General features: G+C 34.4%; 1 protein-coding gene across 5 annotated transcripts in view; it reads right to left on the bottom strand.

Annotated features, from left to right (window-relative positions):
- Positions 1-24,649, bottom strand: part of CDH7 (cadherin 7) — a 127,844-nt gene that overhangs the window by 45,957 nt on the left and 57,238 nt on the right. For 4 of the 5 annotated variants that reach the window (XM_033087710.1, XM_033087709.1, XM_033087712.1 and 1 more), the window contains exons 5-6: positions 18,511-18,678; positions 15,595-15,782 (exon numbers count right to left, since the gene is read on the bottom strand). In XM_033087710.1, the coding sequence (XP_032943601.1) occupies positions 15,595-15,782; positions 18,511-18,678 (356 nt within the window). The remainder of the gene's footprint in view (positions 1-15,594; positions 15,783-18,510; positions 18,679-24,649) is intronic. The other variant, XM_033087713.1, reaches the window with a different exon arrangement.

Here is a 24,649-nt window from a genome sequence, read left to right as displayed (position 1 = left end):
AGAAGTGTATCTTTTCATTGAATTACTTTCTCATTTAAAAGGTGACTTTCATTGATTTGGGGGTTCCGTTACAATCTTGAGGGTTCAGATGCTCCACATGTGGTCACAGTACCAGAGGGGGCGTGGTGACACTGTGCAATCTGACAACCCAGGGACTCTCCTCGCTGAAGCCCCCACTGTCACTCCCTCAGCTATTGCTCTGTCAGTACACACGAACCCTCTCCTTAGTTGTATTAGGTGGTTGTCAGCTACATTCCAGAGTCTCTATTCTGTAACTTTTCAAGAGAATTAACATGCTAACGCTGTCCTCAAAAATACTGACCCGAGTCAAAGAGTAGGGTAGCTTAAAAATACACACACACACACACACACACACACACACACACACACTCTCTCACACACACGGTGAAGTTTTTGTCAGAATAACATGCTTCTCTTTTTTCAAAGGGTACAGTCACAATTTTTTGTGATTTTCAATCTCTATCTCACGACTGAAAAAGTGCCCCCAAATAGTCTTTACATTTAAAGATGTAAAACAAAAATTTTAAAAAGTAAAGAAATTGCCAGAAGCACTATCAGATACAAAGCATAACTTCAGTAATTGTCAGTATTTAATTAAAAAGCATGAAGAAAAATGGGCTGACAGGTAATGTTGAGAATTATAACCCACATCAACCCATGTCTCTGAGCATGTGTGCACACCTGTAGTTATGGATATATTCCATCTCAAAATATATAAAAGAATGTAGTTATGCAAATATAAAATAGGATATATGTATACAAACACACGTACATGCAACATATATGTAACATACATGTTGCATATACATGTACAGATACATATACAACCTATAGTATACATACACTACTTATATAAAATATAACACATACATGCATATACTCGTGTACATATATAAAAAATAAAAATATACACTGTACATGTGATATGTGTGTACATAGGTTTGCACATAAATATTACATAAAAAGATAACATGGCTCATGTCTGATTAATACCGAGTTAAAAATATATAAATCAATGCTCAAAACCAGTTTGTGTATCAGTCTCAATATCGAGACCAGGACACACCTACTGAAATACTTACTGGCTTAATATCTGTCTCATCCTGTAGATTGTAAGTTCCAGACTGCTTAGTTCATCACTAGCATTCTCTGTGCCTATTATGAATTTGGTACATAGAAAGGGGTCAAAAAATTCTTCATTAATTAGAAAAAACGAGAAAGCAGCTCTCCAGGCCACAAGAGCTGTAAAACTGATGGCCAAAGTGGGAGGTGGGGAAAAAAAGTCAAATGTACCGTTTTTCTTAACCACAGAAAACTTTATATAATTACTGTGGGAAAATATTTAATTCTTATCTGAGGTTTCACATGAAAATGTTGGGGCACCTAGTCGACAGCACCCTAAATAACACCTTATTATTAGATCGGTACAAAAGTAATTGCGGTTTAGAAGGTTAAAAATTACAAAAACCGCAATTACTTTTTTACCAACCTAATAACAAATTCAGTGCTTTTTTTTATAAGGCTACCGTTTTCTTTTGTCTGTTATCTAAAAATATATCTAGCCCAATGGTTCTAAACCAGAGGTGAGAGTCAGAACCACTCTGGTACTTTCTAACACATGCCTGGCCCCTTCTAAGATTTTGATTGAGCAGATCCGGGTTGAGGCAAAGGCAGGTGTTATTTTTAAAAGGCTCATCTGGTATGGGATGCAAATCATCTTGTAAGAAACCTGATCTCGTCATTACAATTTTCTTGGGCCTATACATACAAATCCAAAATTTAATTTGGGTGCTACGAAAAATAAACCAAAGCATTCTTACTTATCTAAATATTAATACATTTACTTAGAAACTCTACACATACAAAGAGCTTGTGTGTGTTCTTGTATTACTTATAAAACTGACAAATTATGAGAGAAACCTTACTTTCATATCTTATGTGTCCATGAATGACAGACAGTGTTTTCTAAAAACATCCTGTTCACCATCTCCTTTTAAAACAATTGAAAACCACCACAACTTTTAAGACAGTCATTCAGCTTTACCCAAAAGGGATACCAAGTATTTCTGAATTCAAGTAGAAATTTGACTGACTTATGAATAATTTAAAGTTTACTGAACAAATGAGTGCAATTATTTTATAGCAACCTGCCTTTTTTTAATGTGTCTAAAAGGCAACAACATGAGGTACAGACATCTGGATGCCACTAAGTCCTAAAGAAACACAGTATCATGCATTATGATTGGCTGCCTAAAAGCTATTATGAAAATAGAGCAATAAAAGAATTCATATGAAAGGCTATGAATCAAAATTACAGACAAAAAGAATTGCTGCATGAATTGATTGCCAGAGCAAATCAGAATAAGCCAGGCATCTAGTTTTCAAAGAGGGGTGTGGTGTGATGGATAGGATTGTTAAACTAATTGAAGAAAAGGCTTTTGCAATAAAATTTTAATTCCTGTTTCTCTTTCTTATTGATTTTTGCATAAGACATTTCATAACCATTAGATTTAATGAGCATGGCTATACTGGGGGAAGAAAAGTTACAATGACAACTGAGGAAAGACGAAAGAAAAGGAAAGGGAAAGAGATATAGGTAATGTCTAAACAGATCCTATTTGATATTTGAACCCACATATCACTGGAGACTATATATGTAATTGGAAATGTAACCAAAACACTGTTAGCACTGTCACCCACAATAGCAAGCGATATGCAGGATTCATAAGAATTGGGTATCAGACGTGAGTGATCCCACAGAGCCATTCTGGGGGGGTCTAGAAGCTGCTCTTTCATTTGTCAAGTGGCATCTATGTCAGAGACAGTGAAAGAGACAAGCAGCTTGTTTGGTATAGTCTTTCCCAAACTATAAAATAGAATTGTTTCAAGTTTTTGCCATCAAGGGATGATAAAAATTTAGTATTAAACAATACTAAACACTGTAATTAAGGCAGGAGTTGGCGACCTTTTCCTGGAAGGACCGGACAGTAAATCATTAGGCTTTGCAGGCTACACGTTCTCTTCCACATGGAAATAAATCCCTGTGGCCATGTGCCAATCACATTTCATTTACAGGCACTGAAATTTGAATTCACGTATCATGCACACGACATTCTTCTTTCGATTTTTTTCAATCATTTATAAATGTAAAACCACCCTTAGCTCTTCAGCTGTACAAAAACAGGCAGGCTGCTGTTTGTCAATCTCTGATCTAAAGAACCCAAAATAATAAGCTTATTCTTACAGACTGGATGCTCATCCCTTGTCCTCTCACCCTTTTTATAATAAAAAAGCACTATTCACTATAAACAGGACACTTCATATGACCTGCTGCTCCTTTCTAACTTTTCCTGCCATGTTTTACTGAAATCTTCCAAGACCAACTATTACCATGTTTATAAGTGTTCCCATAATCCCCTTACATAACTAGTAATAAAACTTCTTTATGTTGAGAGCTATCTTCAAACAAAGAGTTTACACACATCTTTAACGTGCACTAAAAAGATGCAAGGTTGGTATTACTAATTAATGCAAAATCTAAATAGCAAAGAGTTCCAGTGAAAGCCCACAATGATATGTGTACTAGGGGTAGACATTGTACGTGAACTCAAGGCCATGTGTGTCCACCACACATGCCCTTTCTGCTCTAACAAGCAGGTGTTCCTGAGACACCGAGAGCCATCAGGGCTTCATACTACATGGAATTATCTCATTTAGGTACCTACCTACCTCACCAACCTCATAGGGTCACTGTAATTTATTTATAAATTTAAAGCACCTGGGAGCAGTGACTGCCGCCGAGTAATCACTGTAGCGATATTAACTGTCTTACTATTACACTATTTCCTGCTAGATGATGAGCAACTCAACAGGAAAGCAAAGTGTATTTTCATTGGTTCCCCTATGACACCTAGGCCTGTATCACTGGCAAAGTCGGTTTATAATATTTGTCTCTTTAATGTAAAATAAAGTAATAATAACTGTCACAAATAGTGGGGGTTCAATAATTCCCCGACATTGTTTAAATCTTTTCAATAGTAAAAACTAAGTTAAAATACACTTTTGAATTAATTTAATAAAATCATTGCACTGCATTTTTTTCTCCCTATTGCTCGGCTCTGGTCTGTAGCCACAGATGCTGACAGTAAGCTCAGTGACTTCTAGCTTTTTCACTTTCGACCAACGCTGTTGTTGATGTGTCAGCAATGTATCCCAGTGAAATCCTTCTGGAAATTTTTCATTCTGTTCTTCTAATCAGGGCATGCTTCCATGAGGCCTGTGTGTGTGCGCGTGTGTGTGTACACACACGTACACATGTGCATGTCTAAATTTGTCTTATGCTTTATGTTCATTTTGTATGAAAGCACTAAGATTGTCATCTTTAAAACATTTCTTTCACTGGAGACTCCACCTGTCTTTTGGATCAAAGCACATTTGGTTGCTTTCAGTATCCTCCATCTCCTTAATCAAATCAATACAAATCTTTTTTCCTAAGTAAGTGGCTTAAATGAGCCTATCCAAATGGAAAAAAAAAATCGCCCTCTGTCATGCGGGGTCTCCAGTCCCTCTCCCCACACCAGAACACAGGATATGGTGAGGCCAAAAAGGAACACCAACGGAGCCAAAGACAGGGGAGTCATACCACTAGATAGTCTTGCTGGTGGCTGGGTTGGAGACACAGGAAGCAGGAGCCACACTATCCACAATCTGCCGTCCGCTTCTCTGGCAACCAACCAACCCCTTAGCCTGGCAATTATACCAGTGGCCAATGGCTAACCGGTAACAGCTGACGGCCAACTAGTCACAGCTGATGGCCATCTACTACCTGAGCCAGCACCTTTCCACCTGAGGCCGAGAGCCTGGAAACTGCTCTCTGGGACTCTGCCCCCATACCCTCAGTCTTCACTTTCCCTTTATGATTATTTTACTCTAAATAAATCTACTACCCAGAACCTTAGAACTCATCTACAACCTTTAAAAAGGTGTCTCGGCAAGAATAATTTTGTACATTTAAATACAAAAATGTTCTCAAGGTACCCACAAGTACTCTCAAAGGTAAAGCACACCTCTCTTAGTCACAGCTGCAGTCTTGCCTTTATGATCTCCCTTCCCTGGCTTGTGCCCACGAAAGCCGAACATGTCCCTCAGCTTGACTAAATTTAGACAGGCTTCTTCTCGACTCTAGGCCCGTGGCCTCACTTTTCTTAGAGCCGTTACTTTAGAAAACTGGTATTGTAAAGCCGGGTTCTGCCCCTGTCGGATGTAAATGTTTTAAAAAGCGTCTTGCCATTTCATAGCCCAGAAATGTCTTCCTCCAGGAATGGGGAGCTGCCTCTCTGAAATGTCATCATCCAGAAAGACAGAGGTGCCAGGGGCCAGCTGTTGTGATGGGAAGGAGAAGCCAACCTTCAGCAGGAGCCCCCAGGTGTCAAACTACCTCCTGTCAGGAAGCTACAACATTCGCTTTTCCTTTGGCTAAAGGCAATTTGCAAACACAGATGAGCTATGATCCACAGCCCCAAGCCGTCTCCCAGCTCTTAAAATTCTTTAAGAACAAGTTGAGTTCAGGCGGCAGGCATTGGGGTCTTGCGCCCCTACTACAATATCCTTGAACTCTGTCTTACCTGCTTGACTGTGTCCAATGTGATTTTTGCTTTGACAGTTGAAAATGATTTTAGCAGCTATATGAAACTTGTACAAGTCTTGAAATTTTTGTGAATCACAAACCCTACATCCAGATTTAGTCAATAAGTTATTTGTTATGGAGAAGATAAGGGAAAGGTATCTTCCTAATGTTATATACACAGGAGTCCAGATGTGGTTACTCCATGTGGATCTCCTCTTAGAGGTCTGTGGGTTAAGAGAGAGAAGAGCTCTCAAGGTCTGGTCAGCTCTGTGTGTGCAGGGGGACCCCTAATACCTGCCTCTCTGTGCTAGACTTTGAGATCTGTGACAGGAGCCAAAATGTATTAATCTTACATCTCTCCATTAGTAACGACGGTCTTGGACATAACAGGGATTCACTGATTGCTAAATGAAGAAAGGAAAAGAAACCTAAGGACAAATCATTTGAAAAATAGCGAAATAAGTGTAGGCAAATTTAAACAAACAAAAAAGATTACTGGGTGTCTCCATGTGCATTTTATATTTCTTAGAGAGCCATTATTTTAGCTTTAAAAATTATATTTTGAAATAGCTGCTTATTGGGTGCTTGATATAAATATTCGTGTTTTGCCAACAGACTATTACCACTACATAGAAAGTATCCGGTGCTCTGCAAGTAAATTGGGACCCTGACAAAGGTATTATGAATAATTGCAAGAATGTTTAAGCCTAAAACATCAAGTTACATTAAGGTATTAGGAATAAAATAGGGATATAAATATCAGGATTTCCATCAGCTAGCTATACAAGTGTCCTCTGACTTCAATGAGTACTTAAATTAACATTTTAATCTAGATATAATGAGTCCTGAACATTTTAAAAAGGCAATTCAAGCAGGTATCATATCTCATTTTTGTAACAATTTTTAAAAAACATCTAAGATCACCAACTAAATGCATATATATTTCAGGTTGTTAGTTGAATTTATTAGCACCGTAAACTGCTAAACGTATTTCCCATTAATAGGCATTTTTTAGTCCTTACCACGTTTGGGTTATTGTTCTAAGAGTTTTACAATATTAACTTAATTGCTCATGCTCATTGATTCTCAAACCACCTATAATATGTAATATAGCTTTTAACAGATCTTTTTGACAAATTTGGAAACTGACTCAAAGAGAGGTTGAGTTTCTTGCCACAATCACACAGATAGCGTGACTCCCATGTCTGTGTTCCCACAGACTAAGCAAAAATCAGGATGAACTGGAAGTAGGACTCTGATAATCCACAACCAAAAAGAGTAGTAGTCGTTAAACCCAGGATGATGCTGAAAGAAGAAAGTGGGATAAGCTCTGTAAAACTGATGTGGAAACCAAGTCCATATTGGAGAGGTGAGATTCAAGAGAGAGAGAGAAACTGAGAGCTGCTATCACTGACACACATACTGCCATGATATATTATTTTAGCCTGAACACAGAATGTTTATGTGAGCCACACGCATTCTTACCCAAATCTTGTTAATGAATGTCTTGCTTTCTCTTTTATTCATAACCTCCAAGACATATATTTACCCGGATATCACAGGTACCTCAAGATGTAACATATTCCAAACCACCCATGCTGAAGGGACAACACAACTATTCACCAAATTACTCATACTAGAAACATTAGAATTGTCCTTCAATTCTCTCTCTAGCTTTCTTTATATATTCAATAATTCCTCTCTTATCTATTTATGAAATATTTCTTTCTTGGAATGTTACTCATTGAAACTAAGAAAACAACACACCATGGAAAAAGACAGAAGGACGCTTTTACATTATCTGTGATTTGTACTAAGCAAAAATATAAGATAAAATTCACAGTGGATTCATGGGAAAACATCACGGACATACACATATTCTGAGAAAAATGCCCTGATAACTGTTGAAATCAAAGAACACAGAAAATATTCCTAAGCAAACAGGGTTAGTCTGATCATGTCTGTCATATATTGACATTTGCATCACTGTCAACTTTTTTCAGAGTGTTGATTTCTTATTTTCCTTTTAAGACTCTACATCCATCTCTAATCTGGACTATTCAAACACAGGTAAGTTTATATCATAATAAGCAGATGACAGTCTATATGCATGCACACATGTGCAAAATGATTCAAATGATTTTAGGATCTACTTATACATTACACAGTAACCATGGGTTGAATAAATTGGAAAATATGATCTGAAATTCAGAGGTTCACCAAATACAGTTACTGTATTAATCTTATCCAGCCTTTAAGACTAAAATAATCCAAAACATACTATGCCTGTTCACGGTCAAATGAGAGAAGCATCTGCTCCATTTTGAGAAAAGTGCATCCACAGCATCAGAATTAACTGAATAAAATATTTGAATGAAAAAGGTAATGAAAAGGAGAAAAATAAATTGAAAGTGTTGTTTTGATTTTCCTCCACCACATACGTATCAGCAGTATTTTTGTGCAATACTGAAATACATACTTGACTCTGGGATTCAGCCCCTCGTTACTGCAAGTCGTAAGCAACAGACACATTTCAATAACAAGATAGGAAACGCCAGAGCTTAGGAATCTGTGCCGCTGAGCCGAAGGTTCACAGGACACTGGGTATTCTAGCCTTCCTCCCCTACAGTGAATGGAGGTCAGCCACATTATCAAACCCTCCACAAGGCTCTATGATTGGATGGTTTTGACTGCATTAAACCTTTTTGAAGGGGATGGGCATGAGGAAATGATGAATATACTACAGCAGAACTGGCCTATCCAAACTTAAACATGTTATTTAATAGAGTGAAAACATGAGCCCACCAGTCAAGCCAGGCACTGGCAGAGACTGGATGTGTTCTTATATTTCATAGGAAAAGCCTTTTGAAAATGCTCATTTTTTTCTTTTTTCGTACTGTGCTGTAACTCTATAGTATTTTAGAGAAGAAAAATTCCACATTTAATCCCCACTGAGGTCTTATATTGAAAACAGAGGTACATTGGAAGAAGGATTGCTATATCCTAAAGGAAAAATAAAAGACTAAAGTTCCTATAGTGAAAATTATGACACAGAAATGGAAAAAGAAAGAACTCTATGTGGAAAGAAATAGTTTTCACTCACATGAGATCATATTTATGTTTATACATTGTGAATTTGAAAGCCGTTTGTAACTGGTGATAAAGGATATCATCGAATCATTCAGAAATGGCCATACAGGAATTTTGACAGTGCTTTAACTGTTTAAAACAAAAGTTTTGTCATCATTTTTTAAATATTTAAACAATATAATCTTATTTATTCTTAAGATATGGAAAGGGTAATTCAATTATAAAAAATAAAATTATGTGACAACACCTACACCAATCGTTAGCCTTGTGGAGTCTCCATTTGATCGTATTAATAAACATTTTCTATATGAAACATTGGAATATTAATAACATGACTAGAGATAATCTTTCATAATTCTATACTTATTTTTTCTTTCTAACATATCTTTTTAAAAAGATTGTTTTTATGTTCTTCACTCTGTGTTCCTAAGTTTACCCTATGCCAAGTATGGCATATGTTGAATGTTTCAAAATATCATCATACTTTTCTCAAACTGGAATAAATCTCATTATAACCATGATGGTGCATTGTTTACAAAAAAGCAGAGGGTTCAAGTTCTATTAGGCTGTTGAGAAAAAATAAGTTCATATGGTGATCAAGCATGGTTCACAGGTACAAAATAACCTAATTTCAATAGAAATCACTTTATCTAAATGGACACCGGAACTCTACTATCCTAATGTGAAGTATTATTTAGAGACATTTGGAATCATCAGAACATATACATTTATGTCTTCAACAAAAATCTTGTCAACATCCGCGCGGTGCCTGGTTGTAAATGTTTTCCTAGAGTTAGGAGAGACTGCAAAACCTATCAACAAATGGTGCACTTTTTGTGGACTGCCCAGAGCTTCCTATTGTTTATCTCAGTGAAAATTTAAAAATGTTTTGAAAACAATGGAAGAAGGCCTCATCTGTCTTCTTTTGGATTTTCTTGTTTTTAGTCAGAATGCTCTTGTGACTCGGATTCAGAAATCCAGTCTCAGTTTCGCAGATGATTCCACTACTCGGTGGCAGAGAAAGGACACTGAAAGGACACAGACTCCACGTGCTGTGAGGGGTCTATGAAAATGTTTTACCGGGGAGGGAATGTGGACCCCAATTTCATGGACATCTTGATAAACAGACCTGAAAATCAAAATCCGGTCCTTGAGGACCACAAGCAGTTGTTAGCTCTGACAGAGAATCAGAAAATTTTAGGGACAGACGTCCTTCATTCTGAGAAAAACCACTCCAAGGAGATGTTAGTTTAAAAAAAATGTAAGCAAAGACACTTTTGAAACGGAGACGGGAGATACTGTAGGTTTCGTGATGGAAAAGCACTTGGACTTGGGGCAGGATTTTAGGGGTGTACACAGAGGGATGGAGATTCCATACGCAACCCCAGGAAGCTGAAACCCATGGCTGCACTGAAGGTCAGGAGCTTATACTATTGCTCTCATGAGCTATCGTGAAGCTATTGATTTTTAACTTACTTTTGTAGCTCTCATTATTGAAAGCTCTCCTTAATTTTAATAATTCTTCAATGAATTCAGTGACAATTTCTAAGTTATGTAACCTCAGTAGTGATTATTTCACCACTTTCTTTCAATTTGCTGTGTTATCACTCTCTCTTATTCCCTTGGTATAAGGTAGGTGATTTTCAAACTAGTTAAAATGAGAAAAATAAAATGACATTGAGTTTTGAACAGCAATTTAAAAGGATGGATTTAAGAACTGAGGAGGTAGAAGCAGGCTGTGAGCTCAGGAGCTATTAAAATAATAGTTTGGGAGTGAACAAATGAGAGCTAAACTTAGGATAAGGCCGAAGAGAACAGAACAACAACAAAATATATAGCCAAGAGACGTTATGGATCACAAGGGGCAAGAAAAGCAACTAGAAATGACTTCAAGGCTTTAAACTTAACAATAATGATAATAATAAAAGGTACACTGTTTGACTATGACCAGGAAAGTAACATTTTAAATAAATATGGGTACTCATTATAATACAGCCCTTTGAAAAGAAGAGAAATGCTTGAAATGAATTAGAATTATCACAGATAATTCCAATAATGAGGTTCATGAGAAATTAGAAAATATTATAATTTTATATTCCACAGTATACATTTTATTGTAGCTGTACCTAAAATCTCATCTCATTATTACTATTTGTAGTCCATTCTTATTTGCAAATTATTGGATACATACATTCCTATTTACTAATAGGAGTGAACTTGCAAAGGAGGCAGGAAGGTATGAAGAAGCTCTGTCACTTACATTGCTTCATCTGGTTCGAACATCCCCTTCCACGTTACACTCCAGTAAAATTTTTCTACTTCTAATTCTCTGAACTCAACATGCTATCTCACATGCGGAATCTTTGCACAGGTGGTTATCTTTTTGAGAAAGTTCCCCTTCCCCTACCTGGGGAAGACTCTTATGGGTCCATTATTCAACTCCTTTCTCGGGCCATGTTCAAATCTTTGAGACTAGGTGAGACAGACCACTTGACTGGCAGATAGGGCCTGAGCTCTCCTGGTTACTTCGACAGAGCCTTGGGTATTTACCCACATCCTCATGGCCACAGCTAAGTCCATGAAAAACCCACGGTGTTTGTGAAACTGAGACAACTTCATTATATTTTATTAGACCGGCTCCTGTCGAAAGGAATCTCTCTCTCTCTCTCTCTCTCTCTCTGTCTCTCTCCTCTCTCTCTCTCTCTCTCTCTCTCTCTCTCTCTCTCTCTTCCTTGAACAGGACAAACAGTTCCTATAATTTCACTCCTCCTGTTTACCTATTTGGTTTCAATAAGGAAGTCCAGGAGCAATTTTCCGGACTTGAAAGATGAGTGAGAGTAAGTGGACAAAGTTGCAGAGCATAGAGGACTCCTACAGGAAAACAGGATGTCTGAGCAGCTAGAAGAAAATATATCTTGTTTCCAGGAATGAAAAGTAGCTCAGTGTCTACCCTAGATCTCTGGATGGAACTGAGGAATGGTGGGATACATAGCAGGCAAATACCAATTTAAAAAGTTCTAGGAGTCCAATAGTTCCTTGATGTCCATGTGAGAAGCTGGACTATGAGCCAGCTGGACTATGAGCCTTATTTAAGGTTTTTAAAGAGAACAAACCCTGGGTTCACACAAGACCTGAGTACAGTGCTACACATATTAGCTGCATATAAAATGTGAGTTACATTTTGAATAAATTAATGAAAGAATTCTTGAAAATGAGAAAATTATGGATTAATAGTTTTACATCTAAAAACTAGATGAATCTATGCCATACATTTTTCAAGTGAAAAAATTCCATACTCAGTAAGCTTGAAATTCAGAGAAAAATAAATATATCATTTCCACTATTTTTAATCAACTCTTACAGAAACCACTTATTTATATTTGTTTATTTCAATATCACTAAGAATTCTGAGTTGGATTGGTTAGACACTGGAATATATTAGCAAACCATGAAAAATAATAATTTTTCAAAATGAGTTTGGGGTGGATTCTGGAAATAAAAATTACGCTGATGTATAACCAGGTAATTACCCCAGTATCTATTATTTACTCAAAATTGTGTGGAGAAGGAGGGTAAAAAGAAAGTGTAAAGCAACATATGCTAACACTAAAGAATTTTAGCATGAAGAAAACTGTGAGATTTTTATTTCTATTTAGTTCTATGTAGGTATTATCTGTATATTATAAACACCATAGGTTTGTTTAAACTTTACCTTTTTCAATTAGCAGAATTTCAGATAACCTGTCCTAATATTCATGCATTGTATTATAATGAGTTAATAATTGTTAAACTTTGTAGAACTATACTGCTTAGGCTCATGTCAATCTGTTGCTGTAGAGTATTTTGCTTTCCAAATCTACTGGTTCTGCCCCAATATGATTGATATACATCCACATGAAGATAAAACTTAAACATCAGATCAATCTTCCATATTGGCAATGTTAGAGCAAATGTAAGCAACCATGTTAAAAGTAACAAACCATTACTCATTTCTTAGTCTAAATTATTTTTTGTATATATAAAGTATTTTACCAGACTCAAAATGATACATAAAATCCAGTTAGCATTTAATAGCTGGGCTTTCAAGGGATTTCTTTAAAAGTCCTGTATTTAACTTAAATGTGATTTTTCTACCCATCATAGCTAGATGGGCAATTCGGTTCTACACTTTACACAAGTTCAGAATAAACATAATTTGCTTTATTAATTCTTCAATTACTTGCTGGTTACTTATGCCACAGCAATAAAACTGTGAAACTCCCCACCATCATTCCTTCTCAAAGTTCTCCTGTACCCTGAGTATGCTTAATTATTCCAAAACAATCACTGACATTATGGAAGAAAACAGGTAAAAGAGGAGAAACAACAAAAATTAAACAGTATTCATGTATTAGAAGTGGCAGGAGAAAATAAAGTTTATTTTTAGTTGCCAGGAATTTAAACTGAAAGTAACACAATTTTGGTCTTATATTTAGCATAAGAAATTATTAAAGTACTTTGTTAACTTCTCATACAATGATTTTTGATAAATCTCTACCAATTATTAAGTACTTATTAGGTGCAAAACATAACTCGGGTTGCTGTGCAGGGGTACAAATCTCTAGTATCAAAAATTAAAAATCCATTAATCTAAGTGTTTAAAGATTCAGATTTTTTTATCTTAATTCATTAGCTAGGGAATGATTTCGTTTTTTTTTTTGTTTGTTTTTTTTTTAATACCTGAGAGAGCTTCAACAATACACTAAATTTGAACCCACTATCTGACATCTCTGTGACTTATTTTGGCATTTTGACAAGAGTTTTCATTCACAACAATATTCAAAGTAAATAATAAAATGCTGTTAATGAGATACTTTATGGTTTGGCCTTTTAATAATGTATTCATGCATCTAATAACATTGTAGCTATAAAAAATAACTAATGGATATAAAAGTTGTACAGATAAACTCCAAAACAATTACTGTTAACATTTTCACATTTTTTAGTGCAATGAAAAATTTGATGTAAATGCTATTTTATGTTTTATTCTATGTAAATATACAATTGTCATAAATTTAAAATAGGGTTTATAAAATTTTGGATACTGCTTTTTTACATAATGTTTTTATAACTATTTCCCAAGTTACACATAGTTAATATGCTAAGGAAATGTCACATCATTGTGATGATGTCAAGATTCCATAATATGGCAATATCAAAAATCACTTATCCTTTTCCTCTTTTGTTGAACATTTTATAATATTTTCATATTTTTGCTGCACTAATAATATCTTGATGAGATTGTTGAGAAAATCAAGTAAGATAAAGCCCTTGTATTACTCAAAATAAAGCCTAATAGATATTGCGCATTACCTATAAAAGTAATAACAATTATTTATGTTATCTTTATATTATTATAAATTATAATTAATTTTCACCTCATAATTTTTTCATGAGTTTTATGCTTTGAAATTAAATGAATTTTTATCCATTTTTTTATAGCTTTCTTTTTAACAAATAATTCTATAAAACAACTGGATATAATATTAAGGAATTGACAATATTTTTTTCTAATATTGAATTAAATATCTATTATTTATATGTATACATATATACATACATATATATGTGTCTAATTATTTATGGTACCTCATTATAATATATGAAATATATGTAGGTGCTTATTAACAATAATTTTCATACATATTTAAAAATTCCTGAATATGAACAGATTGATTTCATATGAATCTTTGAAAAATTTGAGTAGCAGTATACTTTATTGTGTTCCTTTTATTTTAGACAACAAAACAAAATATTTTACCAACAGTTGGCCAATCATAGTTATTGTAGCTTTTTTACAGATTGTCACCAGCTGAGCTAAACAGCAGCTGTCCACTGGAAATAATTGCAGAAATGTTTTGCCCATTGGCCTGAAATCAAACATATGTTTTCCTATAACAAGTGAAAGAGAACTTTTTATTTATGTATGTTAATTATTGAGGAGAGTTAATTACAGAGTTATATACCGGGACAGTCAGACTGGCATAAAATTCCAGCATTTTGGAGGTAGGGATTTTCATAAATATTTTAATTTTTCATGTTTCAAAAATTTGAAATAAGAATATATTCTGTGATAATTCCTTTTGATACTTTTCAAATTTAACACGTGTCAAAGATCATGTCTATACAGAGGAGTGGGAGTGAAAAGCTCCATTCCCCCCACATCGAATCAGTGTTGGGAACTAACTGAAATACAACATGGCAAATAGTCTTTAGTTTGGATGATAACGATTTTCTATCGCCTTCGAACTTACATAGAAGGAATTATGATAGGCTTCACAACTTTCCAGCCTCTGTATGAATTCTTCAAGCACTTCAATTAGTATACATCTTAAAAAAGAAAAAATGGTAATATAGCAAGTTTTCAGCATTTTGGTTTCTATTTCCAGTTTAGTTTGATTATTTTCTTGTATGTAGAGTGCTTGTCTAGTTTGCTTATAAAAGCTTTTGGTTGATTTTAGGGTTTCATTACTGGAACAGTCAACAAAGAAGCATAATTATCTCTCCAAGTAAGTCACTAAAAATAGCACATTTCCCAATGTGCTTTAATGTTATAGAACTATAGGTAAGTGTTGTGGGTTTACTCAGAGAATAGAATCAATAAGGTGTGATTACATAAATCATTCAAGATTCCCTAATCTTCTGACACCCAAAAATAAAAGCACAGCATTTTTTCCTAAAAGTAAAACAACAATGATTCCATATATGGCTATTCAGTTTGTCTAATGCATTCTTCCATCAAAGCAGACATGACTTCTCAACAGAGTCATCTCTGTGATATTACCGTCAAAGAAAATAAAAATAAAAATAAATATTACCTTCTGTATAGTAATGATTCCTTCCTGTGTGTCTCTGTCAACAGAAATCTTGAAAACCCCTAATCCATCACCATCCACAATTTTGTATTCCATTTCAGCATTAGCTCCTATATCTGCATCGACAGCTTTAATTCTGGCCACAACAGAGGCCATTGGCAATGATTCTGGGACATTATATTGGTAAGATCCTGTAAAATTCAAAACAAAAAATGAACAAAACCTTGCACCAAGCTAAGAAAAATGTAACTCTTCAGCTATTTTGCATCATCTATTCAGCTATTTTGCATCACCTATGCTTGTTTTTATTTTTTGGTAAAGAAGATGCTAAGGCAATATGAGGCAGACACCAAATTTCATAGAGCTTCAAGTTATTTCATGGGGATGATTAGATAATAATCTATATGTGACAGCAGAAACAGATGGCCTGAGGAAAAGCAAGAGAAGAATTTTCATTCCTGTATTTCTAGAGAAATATGCTACTTTAAATACAAGAAGAAATTTAATATAACTATACATATAATATATAACCACTGAATATAAATAATTAAAATATAATTTATATAAATATTACAAATAAAAAATAGTATAGCTTAGACTTCAATCAGCGATTATGAACCTAAATAGTTCTGATTCCTTAATGCTGGAATGTACATAATAGTTTCTTTTACTTTGAAAGTTTCAGAAAACAGGACAAGGAAGTTTTTAAAAGACAATATTAGTCTTGTTATAGTTCATAAATTTACCAAGGGTAACAATTACTTGTGTGGGTTATAGGTAGGACTGATGTGGCGCACAGAGGTACAAGAGCAGAGGCACTATTATCTAAGTAGGAGGAAAGAGAAGAAAAAAAGGGAAGAATAACTTAAAAAAAACAAAAAACAACTCTTTTGTACAAATTTGTCTTCAACATCCCTCAACAAAAAAAATGAAAACTAAAAAGTTTGGGAAGCAGATGAAGTACATGAACCATCCCCCTCAAAACTGCAAAAGTCCTTAGTATATTATTCTCCTTCACCATTTTTCTCTAATCATCGACTTTTTCCTGCTTCCACCACCCTATTCCATTTCCTTGTGGTTGTTAAATGTGGTGAGCATTCACTTTATTATAAAGAGAGAAAGATTCTCTTGGAGAGGAATACAGAAAGGAAAATGTATCTATATGAAGGGATCACATTTTAGGCTGAGAATTGTTGCTGTTTTCAAGTTTCTAAATTTTGTGAGTAGTTACTGATTTTTTTTAAATGAATACAACATATACTTAAAATTTTTGAGTGACCTTTTTCACATATCCAGAAGGGCCCTTAGTAGAATCTAAAATGTTCAAGGTTAGAATAGTAACCAAATGGTAGAGAAAATCCCAGCAAAAATGAAAAACCGAATGACAGCCCCTTGACTTGCCTCACTTGAATAAGTAGGAGAGGATCTAATAGGCTAGAAAAGCTGTGCTCTATCTTATCAAATCATGACAACTGAAGCCACAAAAATACTAAGTATCAATTCTTATCACAGAAGGCTCAAAGAAAAGAGGAACAGTTAATTTTACTATGAGCACAACATAATTACATTATTGTTTGTATTTTTTTTTTTAATGCTACAATCCTCTCCTCCCTCGTTATAAACCCTTAAGAGCAAAATCAACTTCAGGTTCATTTTTTTTAAATGCTAAACTCAGGGAATTTTTTTTTTTTTTTGGCCAGGAGATATTGAAATATCTGTTGTATAATAATATAAATACTAAAATATGTAAAATAAAAAGGAATATCTAAAGAAGCAGTATTTGAAGAAAACCCAGTAACATTAATACCTCCAGAGAAAGCTTCCTTCTTTGACATTATTTGCTTCTAAGATCTGTTTGTAAGAGAGCTTACTTCCCCATTTCTATCAAACAAACATTTTAGAGATACTGTATGTAGTTTGTACAATTTCCTTACATTCGTGAGCATGCTAAAGCAGTACTATGTACACGTACAAAAAAGAAAAAAGTCAATTAAAAGACAGTAAGATCAAATGCTTTTTTACAATCAGGACATCTTTAACTACAGAATTTTTTTCTCCTGTTTTTGGTTAAGTCTAAAGTAGGGTTTCCGGGAGGGAATTCACGCCCGTTCTCATGAATTTTTTTTTTTTGCTTTCCCATTTTTTTTTGGATCCCGAGAAAAGATGGTCAGGAAATCGGGAAAATCAGCTCCTTGAACGCTGGTGGTTGGTAGTATTGGCCATCACTCTGTGGAAATGATTCATCATGGAGAACAGAAAACAGTTTATATCTCAGGATTCAAGAACGGGAAAGCGAAAAAAATTCCTGAGAACAGGCGTGAATTCCGCCCAGAAACCCTAGTCAAAAGCCACTTTGGTCAAAGAAACGAAGTTGAGGGCATGTAGTTTTCTGGTTTTTTAGATTGATTTCCTTTGAAACACTGAATGTTTGCTCAAGAAAGATGTGTTAGAATTGCTAAATGAATGTTCATTATACATAAAATGGTTAAAAAAGGTTTTGAAAAGAAAATGAACAAATTCGGTATTCTTCTATTTTGATCTTTAAATATAAAGCCATATTTTTATATTACTAATCGGCAACAACCACGTAACTTACAGAATGTTTAAAAAAATAAGTCTTAGAATAAAAAGATTAACATATAACCAAATGTAATAACTGTCGAGTATTCAAATAATGTGAATGAAAGAACCATATTATATGTAATATAGAAATAATACAAAGATATGATTGTTTCTATTTATTTTCAGTAGCTTTATTATTCTATATTTCTGAATTAAAATCATACCCCTGGTAGAACAAAATTGTGGGAGAATGTGGTACGATAATTATTTGTTTGAGAAGAATCTGGAGAAATTCCGTTTTAAAGACATTTTTATAGACGAGTGCACTTGTGACACTGAACAAAATGGCATACTTACTTCGAGGAAAGCGAGGTGGATTATCATTGACATCAGTTAGGGTCACGGTGACTGATGTGGTCCCTGAGAGTCCTCCGTTTTGCCCAACCATATCCTTTGCCTGAATAACAAGCAAATACTGGTCTTTAGCCTCTCTATCCATGTTTGGGAGGGCGGTCTTGATGACTCCTGTAAAATTTCAAATCCCAGTAAAAGGCATCATGATCCACTGAACTCGTACTAGTGAATTCACTGACATAGGCAGCAAGTTGCTCTTGAGGTGTTGCCTTTTGTTGTTTTGTTTATTTTTAATAATTTTCATGCATAGGGAAGACCAAAGGGATATGATACTGATATACAATATTACAAAACACAGAAAATGCTAAACTGCAGAAGGCCAGGACTTCTTAATATTGGATAGAGAAAATTATCTTTAGTTCTTATGGAAACGTGGTTCGGGCATACCAACTTATAAATAAATAAACTGAGCTCCTTATCTAGAATAATGGGTAGTAACCATTACAAGTATATGACAATGAAGCTCTCCTTTTCTTCTTTAACCCTCTCCAAAAACTGAATTCCCAGTGGTGGCAAATCACTATAACCCCTTCAGCTATGGTCCCTACTATCTGTCTTTTAACAAAATAATTTAAATGCTCTACAAAGGAAAGAATGAGAGGTGTGTATGTTTAATAAGCAAACACCAATTCAAACTGTGGTTATGATGCTGGTTGAACATTGAACCTAAAGGTCGGAGGAAAAGGACTAAAGTTGAGAATCACTGTAGTAGTACAGAGCAACAAATCAAGTAGTACAAATGAAGTAGTAAAAATATCGGTGTGTTTTACTGTTGTTCATTTCTAATCAATTGCATTTAATATTGAAAGCGGTTAAGAATTGAGATGTATGACAAAAATTGATTTCAGAATTTCATGTTGCTTGATGGAGAAACTTAACTCAATAGCCATTGTTGCAGTGAATTAATTATTTTATATTAATAACTATGTAAGTTAATTACCGTTGTTTCCCCAAAAATAAGACCTAGCCAGACAATCATCTCTAATGCATCCTTTGGAGCAAAAATTAATATAAGACCTGGTCTTATTTTACTATAATATAAGACCAGGTATAATATAATATAAAATAATATGATATATAATATAATATAATATAATATAATATAATATAATACTGGGTGTTACATAAGACCACATCTTATATTAATTTTTGCTGCAAAAGAGGCGGTAGAGCTGATTGTCTGACTAGGTCTTATTTTCGGGGAAGCAGGGTATATGTAAGTATATTATGCAATAATATCTAATTATGGGATGGATTTTAGTTTACCTATGTCATATGTAAATATACAAAATAACATACATACATAATATACTTAGTATATGTACACCTAGATAATATTAAGAAAATGTATTTATTTAATTTAATATTGATTTATATAGACATTGAAACTAGCAATATGAGACCATATTTACTAATTTAATGTAAGGAGTCTAGGTCCTATTTAATCATTTCTTGCACTTTCATCTTTTCCATCAAAGTCAACGCCTGACCTATGTACCTAGGTTCCTTTTGTTTATTGTCGTAGTTTAAAAAATGTCTAATTTATTTTATTAAAGATATTCTAACATTTAGGGGGAAGTCAGGATTTACTGAGGAAGAGGCACTCTGATCTCACGGACTTTTCAGGGGCAAAATTGATAGAGGATGATTATTTAGGAAGAAAATAATTATATGCAAATTGGGGTAAACATTCTTTTTTTCCTCACGTTCAACATAAAAATGATTTCATACCCTCCAAATTTACCATTTTTAAATTTAATTTTAAATTTAAATTGTTTAAAGGCTGATTCTTCAATGGACACATAATGGTCTGTGTGTGTTATATATTTCAGCTCTACGCATAAGTTATCAGCCTGGGTTATACTATACTAGTCCTGCCCTATACTTCATAATATTCTATAGTTCTGTAACTGTTCTATGGATGGGAAACAGATGAGAAAACCTTTTCAATAGTTTAAAAATAATTTAAACTATTATTGGTTCCTAAGATTCCAAAATGCATTATAGGTTCCTACTATCTTAAGTAACCATATGTTTGTTTAGAGCTGAGTACTAGGTATCAAATACACACAAACACACACACACTAACAATAACACATCAATATTTTCAGTGTTTAAATTACACTTCTTTGAGCAGACTGTGTTTGCTTTATCACTTATTCTAATACATTTACTGTATTGGACACTTGCTAAAGTCACAGTTAATACAGGGTCATTTTAACTCCTTCACTGAATTCTTTTGGTTTTCAACACACCACTTACAGTTAATTTTTAAACTATCACTATGAAAATCAAAAGAAACATAGCATACACCCATTTGACTCTGTTGATAATTGTTTGATATATAAATATTCCTAGAGCCATAATGATTCTATGACTACTTCATGATTGTTTTTCAATACTTCTGTTAATTATAACACAACGAACGCTGACCTAAGTTAACACCCATGATCAAGCAGAAACAAGCTTTGTCTAAGAGTTCTGGGACATACATGTCCACCTTTTTCTTTCTTCTTCTTCTTCTTCTTTTCCAGATGTTAATCATCCTTTATTTATTTATAATACTTTTTTGGTAAATTGATCATTGACTATCATAAATGTCTGACCAAGAAGAGTATTTAATCTAGATGACAAAATATTAATGTTTTTTAAAAATGTCCTACTCATTCAATTGTAATTTTTAATTTCTATTCATTTCTCATTTTCCTTCTAATGTCAATACATCTGAGTTTTTATTCTTTCACATTCATTATGGTGGAGAGAGGTCCACAGCCTTTCAACTATCAGCAAAGAAAACACTGCAGCCTCATCCTCTCATGGATTTGTTTATTGTCATTATTTTTTAAAGGGAATACAGAATTATTGGGCGAGAAGTCCGACAGTCAAAGTTACTGATTTATTTTGCACACCTCTAAATGTCTCTTTACAAGTGATCCTATAAATAACACTTTTTCAAAGCAAAAATCATGATAAAGTTTGCAAAGTAATGCAGATGGCAAAGGTAATTTCTAAATACCTCAAATATTAAACGTAGTTTTGACAAGAATAAAATAATTGGGAGAGAACTGAATTTAAATAAGGACATTCAAAAATAATAGATTTCCAGTTCTATGACTTTTGCTAGCTTTTCACTCTCAAGTATAAACTGTCTATATTTGGAAAAGAAGTCGCATACGTTGGATTTGATTTATATTTTGCTTTGTATTATGTAGACACACACATTAACAGGGTAAGGAAGGCCAGTCTTGTCTTGTTGGATCCCTACAGTTCTATGAAATTTTATGGAAGATAGTAATATTTAATTTCAATAATCAATAATTTTAAACTACTTATGATGAGAGGGATATATCCTGTAGCTTTTTAGAAAAGAGACTGGCTTGGATTTTAGCCTTTCTGAACAATAATTTTTCATCTGACCCAGTACCCCAGAACTTTCTATTTATTTATAATCCATGTCCACAAACAAGTATAGTACATATGAAACATACACTTATCACTGTTATTATTCAACAACTGCCTGGTTTTTAGTCTGGAAATAAATTTTGAGATGATGTTCTAATGTCCCACCAGCCATTGATGTTTTTTTTTTTTGTTGTTTTCTTTTTCCTTTAGCATATTCTGTTACCCTAGAATCTTCCTGGGAATGTATATGTGTAGCAACGCAGTGTAGGGAACCAAGCAATCATTGGAGCCTGCATTCTGTTAACTCGAGCTCTGGATTAGTCTCAGGAATCTAAGCAATCATATGACCCAAGTAACACAGGGCTGGGTGTATTCATGCTGTAGGGGGTCAATATATATTAGAGGTACAAAGCGCATCACTTCCAATAATTTGCATTTCTTTATAAATTTTCTGTCTATGCCTTGTCTTATTTGGTTTCTCTACCTGTAAGTGAAGCATATAACAAAACCATAAAAAGACAGAGAAGAGCAAACAATAATAAAGATGGAAGCCCCTAGAATATCAAAGAATTCCAGAGCTGGCATCAAATAAAGCTTCTGAGGAAGAGTCCTGTAATCTGTGAGGGGCTGTCCTCAGCAAACCCTGACAGGAGTGAGGTCCTCCACACCATGAGCTGTGCCACAGAATGTCACAAGTGTGGAGGGCGTGTTTGCAAGGAGAGCTTTGTTAGGTTGGCGCAAAAGTAATTCCAGTTTTTGCAATTATTTTTAACCTTTTAAACCACAATTACTTTTGTATCAAGCTAATATATTACATAAAGTTATGAGGTAACAAAAAAACATGCAATAGATAATGCAAGCACGATGTAGTCAGTCACGCCTCAATGTTTATGAAAGAACCCCAAATGACAAGTGATATTTAACACTCAATCCATTTTCCAGGGCCGGCTTCATGGCCTCGTGACTGGTGCAGTCACGCTGGCCCCATGCTTGGTTTCTTGCTATGCTGATGACTTCTTGAAATCCTTCTAATGTTAGAACAAGAAGACTGCATTTTCATTCTGAACTGCACATTACGTAGCCAGTCCAGTCACAAATGAAATAGATAAAAACACGAGATCTATTTGTGTGCAGGTTTACAGAATAGATGAACACATTACAATAATCCTCAGTCTCTCAATAAATTGGGGGACACTGGGAGTGTAGGTGCTAGGAATCTTTGCAGTCCTTTTAACAGTGCATCACCTTGTTTATAGTGCCCTTCCATTTTCTTCTTGAAGTAAATTATCAACATTGGTTTTTACAGCGACTCACGTTCTTGTTTCGTGGATGGAGAAATTAAGGTAGAAAGCATTGTAACCCTCTGGCCATTTGGCCTGTAAGTGCTACAGACACAATATGGGCTTGGAGGCTTCAGCCATGCTAGGGTAATGATAAGAGATTAATAAACAGTAATAGTTATTATTAGTATTACCTTCTTAATAAGAAGAGTAAAATTCATCTTATTCTCTTTATGAAAAGAAATTAAAAGTTAAACAAATGTATAGAAATGTACACAGTGATTTCCTGGGCCTTGATTTAGCTGATTTTCAGCATTTTTTTGTGTATGTGTCAGAAGTTTTACTTTCTTCTCAAAAATCCTTAGATTTAGAGATGAAGAAAATAATGGGATGAAGAAAATAGTTACTTCTCACATAGATAAAAATCATACTGACACCAAGTAAAGCAGCCTAACTCAAATTTAATTTATAGCTTTTCATGCCCCTAAGGTCTGAAAATTTTCCATTTTTGTTAGAAAAATACCTTTTTGTTCAAAAAGTGCATTCTCCATATTATGAATTAGCAGAGAGGACAGAAACCCCCAGAATATCTCTGAACTAATGACCATAGAAAGAGAAGTTCCAATGATTACAGCACTTAAAACTCTAAACAACACAAAATTAAACTTTATCCATCTCTTGTAATACACGATCCTTGAGAATCTGAAATTAAATTAAGTTTGAAGGACTAATGATATGATCCTATGCAATAGTTCATTGCCCAGTTAATCAATCAGGTAGGTCTTACGTACACAGGGCTTCTGGAAATTTATCTTACAACAAAACTAAAATCACAAGACAGTCATTAATAGCAGCAAAATATTTAACCTTCAGAATTAGTACAGGCTATTTTTAGACAGGTTATATAATGCAGGAGTATATAATTTGTGAGCAAATTGTTAGACATTTGTCAATGTCTGTTGAGGCTGTGAAGAGTGGATACATCAGGGAATTGGGTAGGTGTCTGAATTCAGGTTCCCAGGATCTATCATGAAATCAACCTCACACACACACACCTGCATTCACAGGATCCATATCACAGATCGAATACTTGCATTTACTTCTCCTTCAATACTTGCTTAATCAGAACTATTTCTTCTCTACTAGACTTTTCAGGTAGCTTCCAAACTCGACCACTATAATGGTATAGAATATGCAATGTAGCCTCTATGAACAGTCTAATGAATGATGAGCTAGGATTAAATTTACTTCTCTGTTCATGCATGATTACAGCTGTCATTCTCAAAAGACATTTAAAATAGTTATCCCCTGCAGGGATTTGAGAATGAATTAATATTGCCATTTTTTAAATATGAAAAACAGAATAAACTGCATTAAAATATTCATTTAGGATCATAGGT

Source organism: Rhinolophus ferrumequinum, chromosome 19 (genome assembly GCF_004115265.2).
Source record: "Rhinolophus ferrumequinum isolate MPI-CBG mRhiFer1 chromosome 19, mRhiFer1_v1.p, whole genome shotgun sequence".
In the NCBI taxonomy this organism is placed as follows: Eukaryota; Metazoa; Chordata; class Mammalia; order Chiroptera; family Rhinolophidae; genus Rhinolophus; species Rhinolophus ferrumequinum.
This window is presented reverse-complemented; position numbering and strand designations above follow the sequence as displayed.